Raw genomic sequence first — 13,561 nt, 5'->3', positions numbered from 1 at the left:
AGTGACAGGTTCTTGCTCTGTCACCCAGGCTGGAGTGCAGTGGCACGATCATGGCTTACTGCACTCCAGTACTCCTCACGGCACTCCTCTTCCTCCCAGCCTCCAGCCGTCCTGAGTAGCTGGGACTACCGGCACATACCACCACACCCAGCTAAATTTTTTATTTTTTGTAGAGGCAGGGGTCTTGCTGTGTTGCTCAGGCTGGTCTCAAACTCCTGGGCTCAAGTGATCCTCCCACCTTGGTCTCCCAAAGTGCTGGGATTACAGGCGTGAGCCACGGCACCCAGCCTCAGGTGGTGTTATTTATGTATCTGGAGAACAGTTAATCTAAGGTGTATCCAAATGAAATGGAATTGAAAATTACAAAGGAAATTCAAATATTTGTATGTAAATGGATTTACTTTTGTCACTGGGAACAGAGGTTAATAGTCTGGCACCCGGATCCCTAAGGGCCTGGGAAGGGGTGATGGGCAGCCTGGTGGACAGTTTGTGTTTGTCTGTGGTAAGGGTGCACAGACCTTCACTGCAGGTTCTGGGCTTGGAGCTGGACATCCGTCCACTCTGATGACAGTCTCATGCCGACAGAGGGGTTGGGTGCTAGTCAAGCCTCTGATGAGTGAGATGCAGAGATGCCCGTTACGGCTTCATCAGTTCCCTCTATCAGGCTGAGGAAAGTGCCCAATCTCTGAGCTCTGCAGGAGGAAGAGGGAGAGGAGGGAAGGAAGCGTTTGTGGTGGAGGGTGGGAACCCGTGCTGTGGGAGGTTGGGACCATGGGACGATACTGCTTGTCTCTGTGGCGTTGGTCTCAGCTGCGCCCTTCGATGCTGGCCATGTTACCCACTGGTCACTCTCTCTGCAGCCAGTAATGAACAATGACAAGCACTGCTTTGAATGCTATGGCTACGACATCATCATCGACGACAAGCTGAAGCCCTGGCTGATCGAGGTAATTGCGGGAGCACCTGCACCTGGTCACACCACACATAGCCCCCGACACGCTTCTGCCCCGATTTGGGCCCAGCAGTCCCCCAGGCCCCAGCTGTTTCTCAGGCCAGTCAGGAAGGGGACTGATGTTCAGGTTTGATTGTTTGCTGATGGTTAAGATATAAGCACATTCCTGCCTTGCTCCCCTCCCAGAGTCCAGCCCACGACAGGGAGCTGTGGCCCATCTCACGTGAACTTGGTGGCTACGACACCTCCAGGGCGCATCTGGGCTAGTCCATCCTCCCTCAGTCCTGTACCCTGTCCCCCAGGCCCTCCCCTGTCCTCATGGGTGACAGTGTTCCCATCTAGGAAAGCAGCTCACAACCTCGGCAGCCCTTGGCCAGCAGGAGCACACTCTCCTGAGGGAAGGAACGCCCGTGCTGTTCTTCAGAATATATGAAGGTAGAGTTTGGAAGTGGATTCCTCTGCCTCTTTCAGTGGGTAGAGAGGATGTCGTGGTGGCTATCTGTTTAGCACTACCTCCTGACACCAAGCCTGGCTGGTGCGACCTCAGCCACAGTGGGCGCTGGCGCGCTTCTCAGAGGCCCCAGCTTCAAACCCACCTTGCCCAACCATTGCTCTGGAGCCAGGAGGAGGAGCTTCAGGCCTCCAAGGGGACAAAAGAACTCCGGCTCTGTTGGTTCATCTCCCTGCATGCCCTCCCAACCAAGTTCATTTGCCGGTGGATGGCTCCAGCCCTTCATCTAGGTCACATTTTGAGCCAGGACACCCAAGTCCACAATAGCAGGTTGTAGGGAGTGGTTCCCTTGGGTAGAGTCATGGGAACCCCTGCAGGAAGCTGCTGAAGAGCCAAGTGAGCTGGTTCCATCGTGGCATTTTCCAGGCAACTCCTTATGCCGCCAAAGCTGGGTGTGTGAGCGGGGAATTGATAGCCAGTGTTTGTACTTTCTTGTCCTCCATGTTAAACAGAATAACTTGAGGCCGGGCATGGTGGCTCACTCCTGTAATCCCAGCGCTTTGGGAGGCCAAGGCAGGTGGATCACCTGAGGTCGGGAATTCAAGACCAGCCTGGCCAACATGGCAAAACCCCGCCTCTACTAAAAATAAAAAAATTGGCCAGGTGTGGTGGTGTGCACCTGTAATCCCAGCTACCGGGGAGGCCGAGGCAGAAGAATCACTTGAACTGGGGAGGCTGAGGTTGCAGTGAGCTGAGATCGCGCCACTGCACTCCAACCTTGGGTGACAGAGGGGAGACTTTGTCTCAAAAACAAACAAAAAAAAATGAGTGACTTGAATGGAAGTCTCTCCTGGATGAACTAGGATCTTAATTGTGAACATTACTTCTTTTTTTTTTTTTTTTTGGGGGGATGGAGTCTTGCTCTGTCACCGAGGCTGGAGTACAATGGCACAATCTCTGCTCACTGCAACCTCCGCCTCCTGGGTTTAAGCGATTCTCCTGCCTCAGCCTCCTAAGTAGCTGGGATTACAGGCATGCGCCACCATGCCCAGCTAATTTTTGTATTTTTAGTAGAGATGGTGTTTCACCATTTTGGTCAGGCTGGTCTCAAACTCCTGACCTCGTGATCTGCCTGCCTCGGCCTCCCAAAGTGCTGGGATTACAGGTGTGAGCCACCGCACCCAGCCCTACTTTTTATATAATAACAATTCTGTTTTTATGTTTTTGAGACGGAGTCTCACTCTGTTGCCTAGGCTGGAGAGCAATGGCACAATCTCGGCTCACTGCAAGCTCCGCCTCCCGGGTTCAAGCAATTCTCCTGCCTCAGCCTCCTGGAGTAGCTGGGACTACGGGTGCATGCCGCCAACCCCGGCTAATTTTTTGTATTTTAGCAGAGATGGGGTTTCACCATGTTGCCCAGGCTGGTCTTGAACTCCTGAGCGCTCAGGCAATTTGCCTGCCTCGGCCTCCCAAAGTGCTAGGATGACAGGCGTGAGCCACCGTGCCCAGCCAACAATTCTTTTTTTTTTTCTTTTTTTTTTTTTTCTGTCTTGAGACTGGGTCCCACTCTGTGGCCTGGGCTGGAGGCAATGATGTAATCATAGCTCGCTGCAGCCTCCAGCTTCCGAGCTGAAGTGATCTTCCTGCCTCAGCCTCCTGAGTAGCTGGGATTACAGGCCTGTGCCACCATGCTTGGCTAATTTTTGTGTGTGTGTGTGTGGAGATGGGGTCTTACTGTGCTGTGCAAGCTGGGTTTTTGTGTGTGTGTGTGTTTTGTTTGTTTGGTTTTTGTTTTTTTGAGACGGAGTTTAACTCTTGTTGCCCAGGCTGGAGTGCAATGGTGCCATCTTGGCTCACCACAACCTCTGCCTCCCAGGTTCAAGCGATTCTCCTGCCTCAGTCTCCCGAGTAGCTGGGATTACAGGCATGAGCCACCACGCCTAGCTAATTTTGTGTTTTTAGTGGAGACGGGGTTTCTCCATGTTGGTCAGGCTGGTCTCGAACTCCTGACCTCAAGTGATATGCCCATCCTGGCCTCCCAAAGTGCTGGGATTACAGGTGTGAGCCACCACGCCCAGCCTCCCAAGCTGGTTTTGAACTCCTGGGCTCAAATGATCCTCCTGTCTTGGCTTCCCAAAGTGCTGGAATTACAAGTGTGAGCAACTGCTCCCAGCCTTTTTTTTTTTTTTTTCTTGTTTCAGGGGGCACATATGCCGGTTTGTTACATGGATACATTGCAGAATGCTGGGCTTTGGGCTTCTCTTGAGCCCGTCACCCAAATAGTGAACATAGTATTCAATACGGAGTTTTTAAATTCTCGCCGCCTTCTTCCCTCCCCCCTTTTGCAGACCCTAATGTTTTGGGTATTTTTTATTTTTATTTTTATTTTTTTGAGACAGAGTCCTGCTCTGTCGCCCAGGCTGGAGTGCAGTGGCACGATCTCGGCTCACTCCAACCTCTGCCCCCTGGGTTCAAGTGATTCTTGTGCCTCAGCCTCCTGAGTAGCTGGGATTACAGGTAACTGCCACCACGCCTGGCTAATTTTTGTATTTTTAGTAGAGATGGGGTTTTACCATGTTGGTCAGGCTGGTCTTGAACTCCGGACCTCAAGTGATCCGCCCATTGCAGCCTCCCAAAGTGCTGGGATTACAGGTTTGAGCCACCATGCCTGGCCTGGGTTTTTTTTTTTTTAAGAGACCAAGTCTCGCTCTGTGTTCCAGGCTGGAGTGCAATGTCACCATCATTGCTCGCCGCAACTTGAACTACTGGGCTCAAGTGATCCTTCTCACCTCAGCCTCCTGTGTAGCTAGGACTTAGAGGTGTGTGCCACTCTTCCCAGATAATTTTTTTTTTCTTTTTTTTGGTAGAGATGGGGTCTCGCTGTGTTGCCTAGGCTAGTCTCGAACTCCTAGCTTCAAGCGATCCCTCCACCTCGGCCTCCCAAAGTGCTGGGGTTGTAGGTGTGAGCCACTGCACACAGCCTAAAACAATTCTTTTTTTTTTTTTTGAGACGGAGTCTCACTCTGTGACCCAGGCTGGAGTGCAGTGGTGTGATCTCAGCTCACTGCAAGCTCCGCCTCCCGGGTTCAAGCGATTCTCCTGTCTCAGCCTCCCAAGTAGCTGGGATTACAGGTGCCCGCCACCATGCTTCGCTAATTTTTTTTATTTTTAGTAGAGACAGGGTTTTACCATGTTGGCCAAGCTGGTCTCAAACTCTTGACCTCATGATCCACCCGCCTTGGCGTCCCAAAGTACTAGGATTACAGGCATGAGCCACCGTGCCCGGCCCCTAATAACAATTATTAATCTTCATGTATTCATAATAAGAATTATAGTATTATGGTATACTGCAGTGGTCATTTTGAGGGCAATGAGATCTGTGCAATTCTTTGGCACAGTGCATATTCGATACCCTGCTAGCAGCACAGGCAGGCAGTCTGACTGGGAGAAACCTGAACAGCTTACAAATTTGCTCCCTGTAATCCCCCATGACCTGAAACAGCTAACCAAGGTCATTAGAACAGTGCCTAAAATATGAGTAAATAAGTAGTGACTGGCTGGGCATGGTGGCTCACGCCTGTAACCCCAGCACTTTGGGAGGCCGAGGTGGGCAGATCCCCTAAGGTCAGGGGTTCAAGACCAGCCTGACCAACATGGTAAAACCCTGTCTCTACTAAAAATACAAGTATTAGCCAGGCGTGGTGGTGCGTGCCTGTAATCCCAGCTACTCAGGAGGCTGAGGCAGGAGAATTGCTTGAACCCGGGAGGCAGAGGTTGCAGTGAGCTGAGATCGCACCACTGCATTCCAGCCTGGGTGACAGAGCAAGACTGTCTCAAAAAAAAAAAAGTAGCGACTGAGGGCCTATGGGACTCTCCACAGAACAAAGCGAATGTCTTCATTTTAATGTGTGGATTTTGTGACATTGCTTAGCTTCTCAGAGGCCTTATGGGACCCCCTTTCCATGTGTTGGAAGGAATCATCATTTGAGTGAGAATGCTGCTTTATTGATGAAATATTACTCTCGTAGCAAAAAGGGAGCCCATTGCCTTTTACTTAAACCCACACTGCTGCTTGGGCAGGGTCGTTTGGTTCACTGATTCTAACAAACCCCTGTGGGGCTCTTGGTTCTTAGGACAGAACCAGTCACACAGGTAGGCACTGATAATGTTTGTGATATACATTGGCCCAAAATGTTTGTGTGATCACTGATTTGTAGATCATAATTCTAATCCTACCTTTAAGTATTACTTATATTTCATTGAACAGCTAATAAAAGTGGATCACAAAGTGCTTCCTATCCAAGGTGCTCTGACGGTATTAGATAGTAGCAATATTAAATAACCATTTGCCAGGCACGGTGGCTCACACCTGTAATCCCAGCACTTTGGGAGGCCGAGGTGGGAGGATCACCTGAGGTCAGGAGTTCGAGACCAGCCTGGTCAACATGGTGAAACCCCATCTCTAATAGAAGTACAAAAAATAGCTGGGCGTGGTGGTGTGTGCCTGTAGTCCCAGCTACTCGGGAGGCTGAGGCAGGAGAATTGCTTGAGCCCGGGAGGCGGCGGTTGCAGTGAACCGAGATCACGCCACTGCACTCCAGCCTGGGCAACAAGAGCGAAACTCTGTCTCAAAAAAAAGAAAAAAAGTAAACTTGACTAAAGTGTGTAGCGGCCAGCATCTCCTTCTGCAGTGCACATTTTCATTCCAAAAGAGCAAGAGACACAGGTGAGGAACGTGGGTCTTTCATCTCACAGGTGAACGCGTCCCCGTCTCTCACGTCCAGCACTGCCAACGACCGAATCCTCAAGTACAACCTGATTAATGACACCCTCAACATCGCTGTCCCAAACGGCGAAATCCCAGACTGCAAATGGAACAAGTCGCCCCCAAAGGAAGTCCTCGGCAATTACGAGATTCTGTAAGTTTGTGTGTGACTGTGCACTTGTCCTTCTGTGTTTCTGAATGGCGTGTGCCATAGCCCAGCTTGGATTTCTGGGTGTATGTGGATTCTCCTTATTTGGGCAGAGTGTTTCATTTACTAATGACATGATGGGATAGATCGTGTTGTAGCAGAAAAGCAATTTGTTTATTTATTTTATTTATTATTATTATTATTATTATTATTATTATTTTGAGAGGGAGTCTCACTCTGTCACCAAGGCTGGATTGCAGTGACACGATCTCGGCTCACTGCAACCTCCGCCTCCTGGGTTCAAGCAGTTCTCCTGCCTCAGCCTCCCAAGTAGCTGGGATTATAGGCATGTGTTACCACTCCTGGCTAATTTTTGTATTTTTAGTATAGACAGGGTTTCACCATCTTTGCCAGGCTGGTCTTGAACTCCTGACCTCAAGTGATTCTCCCACCTCGGCCTCCCAAAGTGCTGAGATTACAAGTGTGAGCCACTGCACCCAGCCCAGAAAAGCAGTTTGGGTGCTAAACTTGATCATCGTGTATGCTCCTACTCACGACATATGTGCGGTGCACTGATCATGTGCCAGGCCCCCATTGGCCGCTGGGATAGCTGGAGCAGGCTGGGTGGAGCGCTTGGCCGCCGGGATAGCTGCAGCAGGCTGGGTGGAGTGCGTGTTTCTCACAGGTCACCTGGGCTCATTCCCTGGCTTTGCCACATAGAGCTGGGTGACAGGGAGGAACTCAGTGCAACTGTTTGAGCCTCAGTTTGTCCACCTTTAAATGGGTATAATAGACCAGGTGCAGTGTCTCACGCCTGTAATCCCAGCATTTTGGGAGGGTGAGGCGGGCGAATCACCTGAGGTCAGGAGTTCCAGACCAGGCTGGCAAACATAGCAAAACCCCATCTCTACCAAAAAAAAAAAAATGGGTATAATAAGATCTATCTTACAGAGCAGGAAGGAAATAGCTAACTTTCGAGGGCTTGTCATGTGTCAGAAACTGTGCAGAGTGCTTTACACACAGTATCAATTCCTTTCCCTGGTAATATTTTGAAGTAGGTAAGACTATTAGCTCCATTTCACAGGTGTGGAAACAAAGGCTTAGAGCGGTTCAGTGGCATACTTGTAGTGACGAAAGTGGGAACAAAGTGAGAGCCCATCAGGACTGTGGTGGCTGAACATGGTGTGGTTCATTCATTATGTGGTCTATTAAGTGGCCTTTAAAAGATTCACCTGGCCGGGCACGGTGGCTCACGCCTGTAATCCCAGCACTTTAGGAGGCTGAGGCGGGTGGATCACGAGCTCAGGAGTTCGAGACCAGCCTGACCAACATAGTGAAACTGTATCTCTACTAAAAATACAAAAATTAGCTGGGTATGGTAGTGTGCGCTTGTAATCTCAGCTACTCAGGAGGCTGAGGCAGGAGAATCGCTTGAACCCGGGAGGCGGAGGTTGAAGTGAGCCCAAATTGCACCACTGCATTCCAGCCTGGGCGACAGAGTCAGACTCTGTCTCCAAAAAAAAAAAAAAAAAAAAAAGATTGACCCAGAGCTACACCATGGGGCCTGGGAGGTTGCCTGGGAAAAACACACTGCAGAAAAGGGTGTATAATGTAATCCTTGTAAAACACTGGCCTCAGAATCCCCTGTGTGTACGTACAGTGACGTGTGCAGTGGCCTACATGCGAATGCATGAGCAGGGAAGCATGGAAGGACACACATCATGTTGTTGGCATCGATACTGCGGTCGAGTGGGCGTGGAGAAGAGAGGGAAGCAGACGGCGGTAAAAGGCAGAGGAGTAGGTGTGTTAGGATCACAGTTACATGCTTCTGTCAAAGCAAAAATGTGCGTTTCATTTAAATTTTTTAAAAAACTAAGGAAGAAATATTTAATGAAATTTACACACACACACACACAGAGACGTCAGGCTTGTAGCTGGTAGGCGCTGCTGGTGGGAGGATCTGAACACAGGTCCAGGACTCTGGAGCCCATGCTCAGCTGCCTCCTGCCCCTGCTGTGTGTGGTGCGGATGTGCATGTTACAGCTCATTGTCTGGAACAGGAGGAGCAGGTGGAAGGGGAGTTTAGATGGAAGTATGCTGGGCTTGCTGGCAACCTCACAGCCACAGGGTAGTGGCTGTGAACTTCAGGGACGACCAGTCAGTGTGTGTGGTTGGTTGTTCTCTCCTCCCTGGTCAGCTGCCCAGGCTAGGTACAGAGAAGGCAGAGGGCTGGGAGGGACCAGGATTGGGAGCTTGCGATGGCAAGAGAGAGGGCAGTGGGGACAGGGAGAAGGCGGGGGTGGGTGGCAGTCCTGCGAGGAGGAGGGTTGTTGGAGTCGGGCACTAGGGAAGTGGGCTGGGAGGAGAAGGGGCAGCGGGGTCAGGGACTGAGCACTTGCCATGGAGATAATGCGAGGGGTGACGAGGCTTGGGGACTCCCTGGGGATGGGACTGAGATAGAGTAGAGGACAGGGTCACCAGAGGTCAGGGAGTTGGGGGTTCATCTGTTTGGTCATTGCCGTCACTCGCCACCATGAACTAGGAGCCTGGCTCTCCAAGGGATCTGGGGTGGTGACCTGGAGGACTGGAGGTGACTGCACAAGGAGGAAGGTAACTGTGGTGACCAGGCCTGGAAAGAGCCGGGGGCTTTAGAGAGGAGGCCCCCTCCAGCCAGGAGTATGGTGGGTGAGAGAGAAAGCAGCCTCCACACCAGGGGCTGCAGGGGAAGCAGCGTCTCGCAGGAGCCCCTTAGAGCAGGAAGGGGAAGCGGAGATTGAAGGACAAGCAGACGGCATGGTGGGTGCGATGATGGGCAGAGAGTTCTGGAGCCCACAGAGGGTGAGTCTGTGGGGATGGGGTCAGACTGGGATTGGCAGCCTGGGAGGTGAAGGGTGAGATCAGGCTTGGGGACGGCAACTGTGATGGCGGCCTTGGGGGCTGGGTCCTGATGGCCCCTGTGCTGGAGGACTGAGGGGGTCTGTGAGGGTGTACGGGGTGGGGACCATTGCGGGGAGACTTGTCAGTAGCATGAGGACCTTGGGGGGTTCTCTTCAGTCCAGTTGAGGGTGGTAGAGAGGCTGGCTTGTTGGGAGTGCGTGGAGCCTCTGCCCCGTCCAGCCCGTGGCCTTCTTGGGGGAGTGGGCCAGACTCGCCATTTCCAGGCTAAGAAGCAGAGGCCAGGCTGGGTGTGGTGGCTCATACCTGTAATCCCCGCACTTAGGGAGGCCAAGGCAGGTGGCTCACCTGAGGTCTTGAGTTCAAGACCAGCCTGGCCAACATGGTGAAATCCCGTCTCTACTAAAAATACAAAAATTAGCCAGGCGTGGTGGTGGGCACCTGTAATCCCAGCTACCTGGGAGGCTGAGGGCAGGAGAATGGCTTGAACCCAGGAGACGGAAGTTGCAGTGAGCCGAGATCGTGCCACTGCACTCCAGCCTGGGTGACAGAGCGAAACTCTGCCTCAAAAAAAAAAAAAAAAAAGAGAAGAAGCAGAGGCCAGAGCCTCACTGCTTTTAGTTGAAGAGACAACAAGGTGACCCCCCTCCCTGATCCAGCCGTCCTCTCCCGGCTCCTGAGGGGTAATGGAAGGCTCTTGTGTGGAGCTGATGGCCTCTAAACACTTCAGTCGGGGCTTGCTTCCCTTAGGCATTCAGCTGATCAAAGAACCCCAGCTCCATTTTCAGGTGTAGCCACCTGCAGCAGTAGCAGTTGGTGCTGACCGGGAGGGCCATGCATCTGAGCGGCGCCGCCCGTCCGTGCCAGGTGCTCTGCGTGCCCACAGCAACCCCTCAGAACCCAGCAGCATCTAGCAGAGGACACTGGCCGCATGAGGTCATGTGCCCCAGGCCACGCCATTGGCTGTGGCCCCACAAGGCCTGGCACTTTGCATCTGCCACCTCCAGGACCCTGTTCTAAAGTTGCTGACTGTACTTTTACAGCCTTTAAAAAACCCTAACAGTGACTAGATTCTTTCTGTGAAAACCCAGAAGAAAAGCCTGCTAGAACAGGAACTTCGAAGAACCATCTTGGCTCTGATTCTCCTCTGTGTTGGCTTGGTAGGTGGCCAGACCACCCTGGGAACAGCGCATCCCGGTGCCAGCTGCTTGCCAAATGCTCCTTTCTGTTTGTTTTGTTTTTTTGAGCTGCACAGATCAGCACAAGTGCTCCGTGAAACCGGTCACCATATGTGGTCCTTTTCTCCATTCATTCAGTAGATTCCTATCCACCAGACCTTGAGCAAGCTGCTGGGGGCAGCCACGAACCAGACAGGCGGTCACTGCAGCCCCCTGGCCAGTGAAGCAAACACAGGGGGGCAGTGGAGTGATGACATTTATGAATGTGGAGTCCCCACGGGGTAGGGGTATCTGATCCTGTGGAGAGGCGCCAGGGAGGCTTCCTGGAGGACCCCCCACCCAGAAAGATTCCAGAGTTCCGGGTGTGTCCTGTGTGGCTTCCTTGTGTCATAGGGACTGTGGCTGTGTCTCTCCTTCAAGAGCCAGAGAGGAAGCAGGCCCCTGTGTCATCGTCCTGACAGCCCCACCCTGGTGCAGAGCCTGGATCCCTGTGGTGTCTGCTTCACAGACAGAAGTCAGAAAATGCGACTAGGCGCAGTGGCTCACACCTGTAATCCCAGCACTTTGGGAGACCGAGGCAGGAAGATTGCTTGAGCTCAGGGGTTCGAGACCAGCCTGGGCAACATGGTGAAACCCCATCTCTACCAAAAATACAAAAAATTTGCCGGGCATGGTGGCATGCACCTGTAATCCCAGCCACTCAGGGGGCTGAGGCATGAGAATCTCCTGAACCCAGGAGGCAGAGGTTGCAGTGAGCCAAGATCACGCCACTACACTCCAGTCTGGGTGACGGTTTCAAAAAAAAAAAAAAGGAATCAGAAAATGCTTTCTTCCCACCTACTCTTTCAGTCCCAGTTTGCCACCAGAAGCACAATGCAGAAAATACATTATTTAACCTCAGAAGTTTCTAACTCACACTACATTCAACCTGCAGACTCTGGTTTTGGTAATAAGCTTATCACAGAAATCCACCCTTTTCCAGGAGTCCACATGATTAGCACTCAGCATCTGGGTACCTTTTGTGTTTGACGTAAATACCTACATACAACCGAGGGTCCTAGTCAGGATGGCCAGCGCAGCACACTGACAGATGTGCTTTAACTGGGGAAAGATGCTTTCCACACTCCTCAGCTCTGCGGGACAAAAAACTCCGAATTAGAAACCAGAAGTCCTAGAGGTTAATCTTACCTGTGCCACGGGCCAGCTGTGGGACCCTAGGCCCTGAGCAAACCTCTAGAACCCCAGTTTCCCCCCATAGGAAGCAAGTCCTGCTGCTGCTGCCCGAATTGGGAGGGTAATGTCAGTCACCATGGAGGGGGCGGCCCCATTCCCCCAGCCTGCTCCCTGCCACAGCCTGCAATAGGTGCAGGCAGCAACAACCATGCTCTGGGACCCCGTGAGAGAAGGGCCCCGCCACTGTGGGAAGGACCCAGGACTTGCCCAGATGCTGTGACCGCCCCGTCTCAGGAGCTGCAGCTGGCATCCAGCTTTTCCAGACGCGAAAATTCAGGCTGTTTCCTGCACTGCTGCCTCCTTAGCGCACGCGGCCTTAGGATGCATGAATGTTAATTGGGAAACAGGCAGTTAAAGAAAATGGGGGCCGGGCACGCTGGCCCACGCCTGTCATCCCAGCACTTTGGGAGTCCGAATGGGCAGATCACCTGAGGTCAGGAGTTCGAGACCAGCCTGGCCAACATGGGGAAACCCCATCTCTACTAAAAATACAAAAATTTGCTGGGTGTGGTGGTGGGCACCTATTATCCCAGCTACTCAGGAGGCTGAGGCAGGCGAATCGCTTCAACCCGGGAGGTGAAGGTTGTAGTGAGCCAAGATTGCGCCACTGTATACCAGCCTGGGTGATAGAGCGAAACTCCATCTCAAAAAAAAAAAAAAGAAAGAAAGAAAATGGGGAGGGGTGGTGTGGGTCACACTGGCAGAGTCTCTAGCTGAGTGTACACCGTGGGGCCTCTGCCCTAGCCTCCACTGGCCGGTGCTCATGTGCCGCTCCCATCTGGAATGGAGTTAGTCCCCCCAGCCTGCAGGTGCCTTGTGTGAAGCGTTTCCAGCCAGGCAGTCTCACCTCACTTACCCTGGGCTCGTTCTGTGTCACCTCATTCATGTTGCCTTTGGAGTCATTGCCAAATTTGACCTGGTGACCTGTATAAAATGTCAGCTTCCGAGGGGAGAACACTGTCCACAATAACAACTTAACAAGGTTGTACACATAGGCACGGTGGCCTTGGGGAGCGTTTGCTGGGCTGCGAAAGCCACCTGGCGGGCAGGTGGGCGGGAGCCAGCAGGAGTCGCGGGGGTGGGGCCCCCTCGGGCCGCTTCTCTGGGTGATGTCGTATTTGCCACACAGCAGCCTGGTGGCCCTGCCTGTTGCCTTCGAAAGAGAGCCTGCCATGATCCTGGCTGTTTCTGTCTCCAGGTACGATGAAGAACTGGCCCAGGGTGACGGGGCTGACCGGGAGCTGAGAAGCCGTCAGGGTCAGTCTCTGGGGCCCAGAGCAGGCCGATCGAGAGACTCGGGGAGAGCCGTCCTCACCACCTGGAAGTGACTCTCACCCGGACCTTATCAAAGCTACTCACTCCACCTGGGCCCCTGCTGAAGCCCTATTTTGAAATTTCCCTTTTCTAGAGTTTTTTTCCTTTCCTGAGCCCTGTAAATAAATGAAGGCACTTCTTTGGAAGGTTATGGAGTCTGACTAGTGCTAAAGGAAACAATTCACACGGATGTATAAAACTCACTCTTTTTTTTTTTTTTTTTTAATTTTTAACCTAAGCAGAATTTTCATATTAAAAATTCACTTTTTTGGCAGAAAGTAACAGCTTCAGCGGGTAATTTGATATGTCACAAGGTTTAAACATTAAAAAAACTTTACACTAAATTAAAAACAAAACAAATCTTATAGACTAGTCCTGCCATGACAGAGGAATGTATTTAACTGACGGCTCTTTTAGTTGCGTTTCTTTTTACCTGACTGCAATTTTTTTTTTTTTTTTTTTTTCTGAGACAGAGTTTTGCTCTGTCGCCCAGGCTGGAGTGCACTGGGACAATCTCAGCTCACTGCAGCCTCTGCCTCCTGGGTAGGAATTCTCCCACCTCAGGCTCCCAAGTAGCTGGGATTACAGTAGCCACCACACCCGGCTAATTTTTGTATTTTTAGTA

At 51.8% G+C, this 13,561-nt stretch overlaps 1 protein-coding gene across 9 annotated transcripts in view; it reads left to right on the top strand.

The window, feature by feature from the left end:
- The window catches only part of TTLL1 (TTL family tubulin polyglutamylase complex subunit L1), a 49,983-nt gene extending 36,901 nt beyond the window's left edge, over positions 1-13,082 (top strand). For all 9 annotated transcript variants that reach the window (XM_054470015.2, XM_063662984.1, XM_063662985.1 and 6 more), the window contains 3 exons: positions 861-947; positions 6,159-6,322; positions 12,821-13,082. In XM_054470015.2, coding sequence (XP_054325990.1) covers positions 861-947; positions 6,159-6,322; positions 12,821-12,950 — 381 coding nt within the window. In that variant the 3' untranslated portion in view covers positions 12,951-13,082. The remainder of the gene's footprint in view (positions 1-860; positions 948-6,158; positions 6,323-12,820) is intronic.
- Positions 13,083-13,561: the final 479 nt, after the last annotated feature.

Source organism: Pongo pygmaeus, chromosome 23, assembly GCF_028885625.2.
Source record: "Pongo pygmaeus isolate AG05252 chromosome 23, NHGRI_mPonPyg2-v2.0_pri, whole genome shotgun sequence".
NCBI classification, from domain to species: domain Eukaryota; kingdom Metazoa; phylum Chordata; class Mammalia; order Primates; family Hominidae; genus Pongo; species Pongo pygmaeus.
The sequence above is the reverse complement of the archived record's forward strand: the minus strand, read 5'-3'. Positions and strand labels throughout refer to the sequence as shown.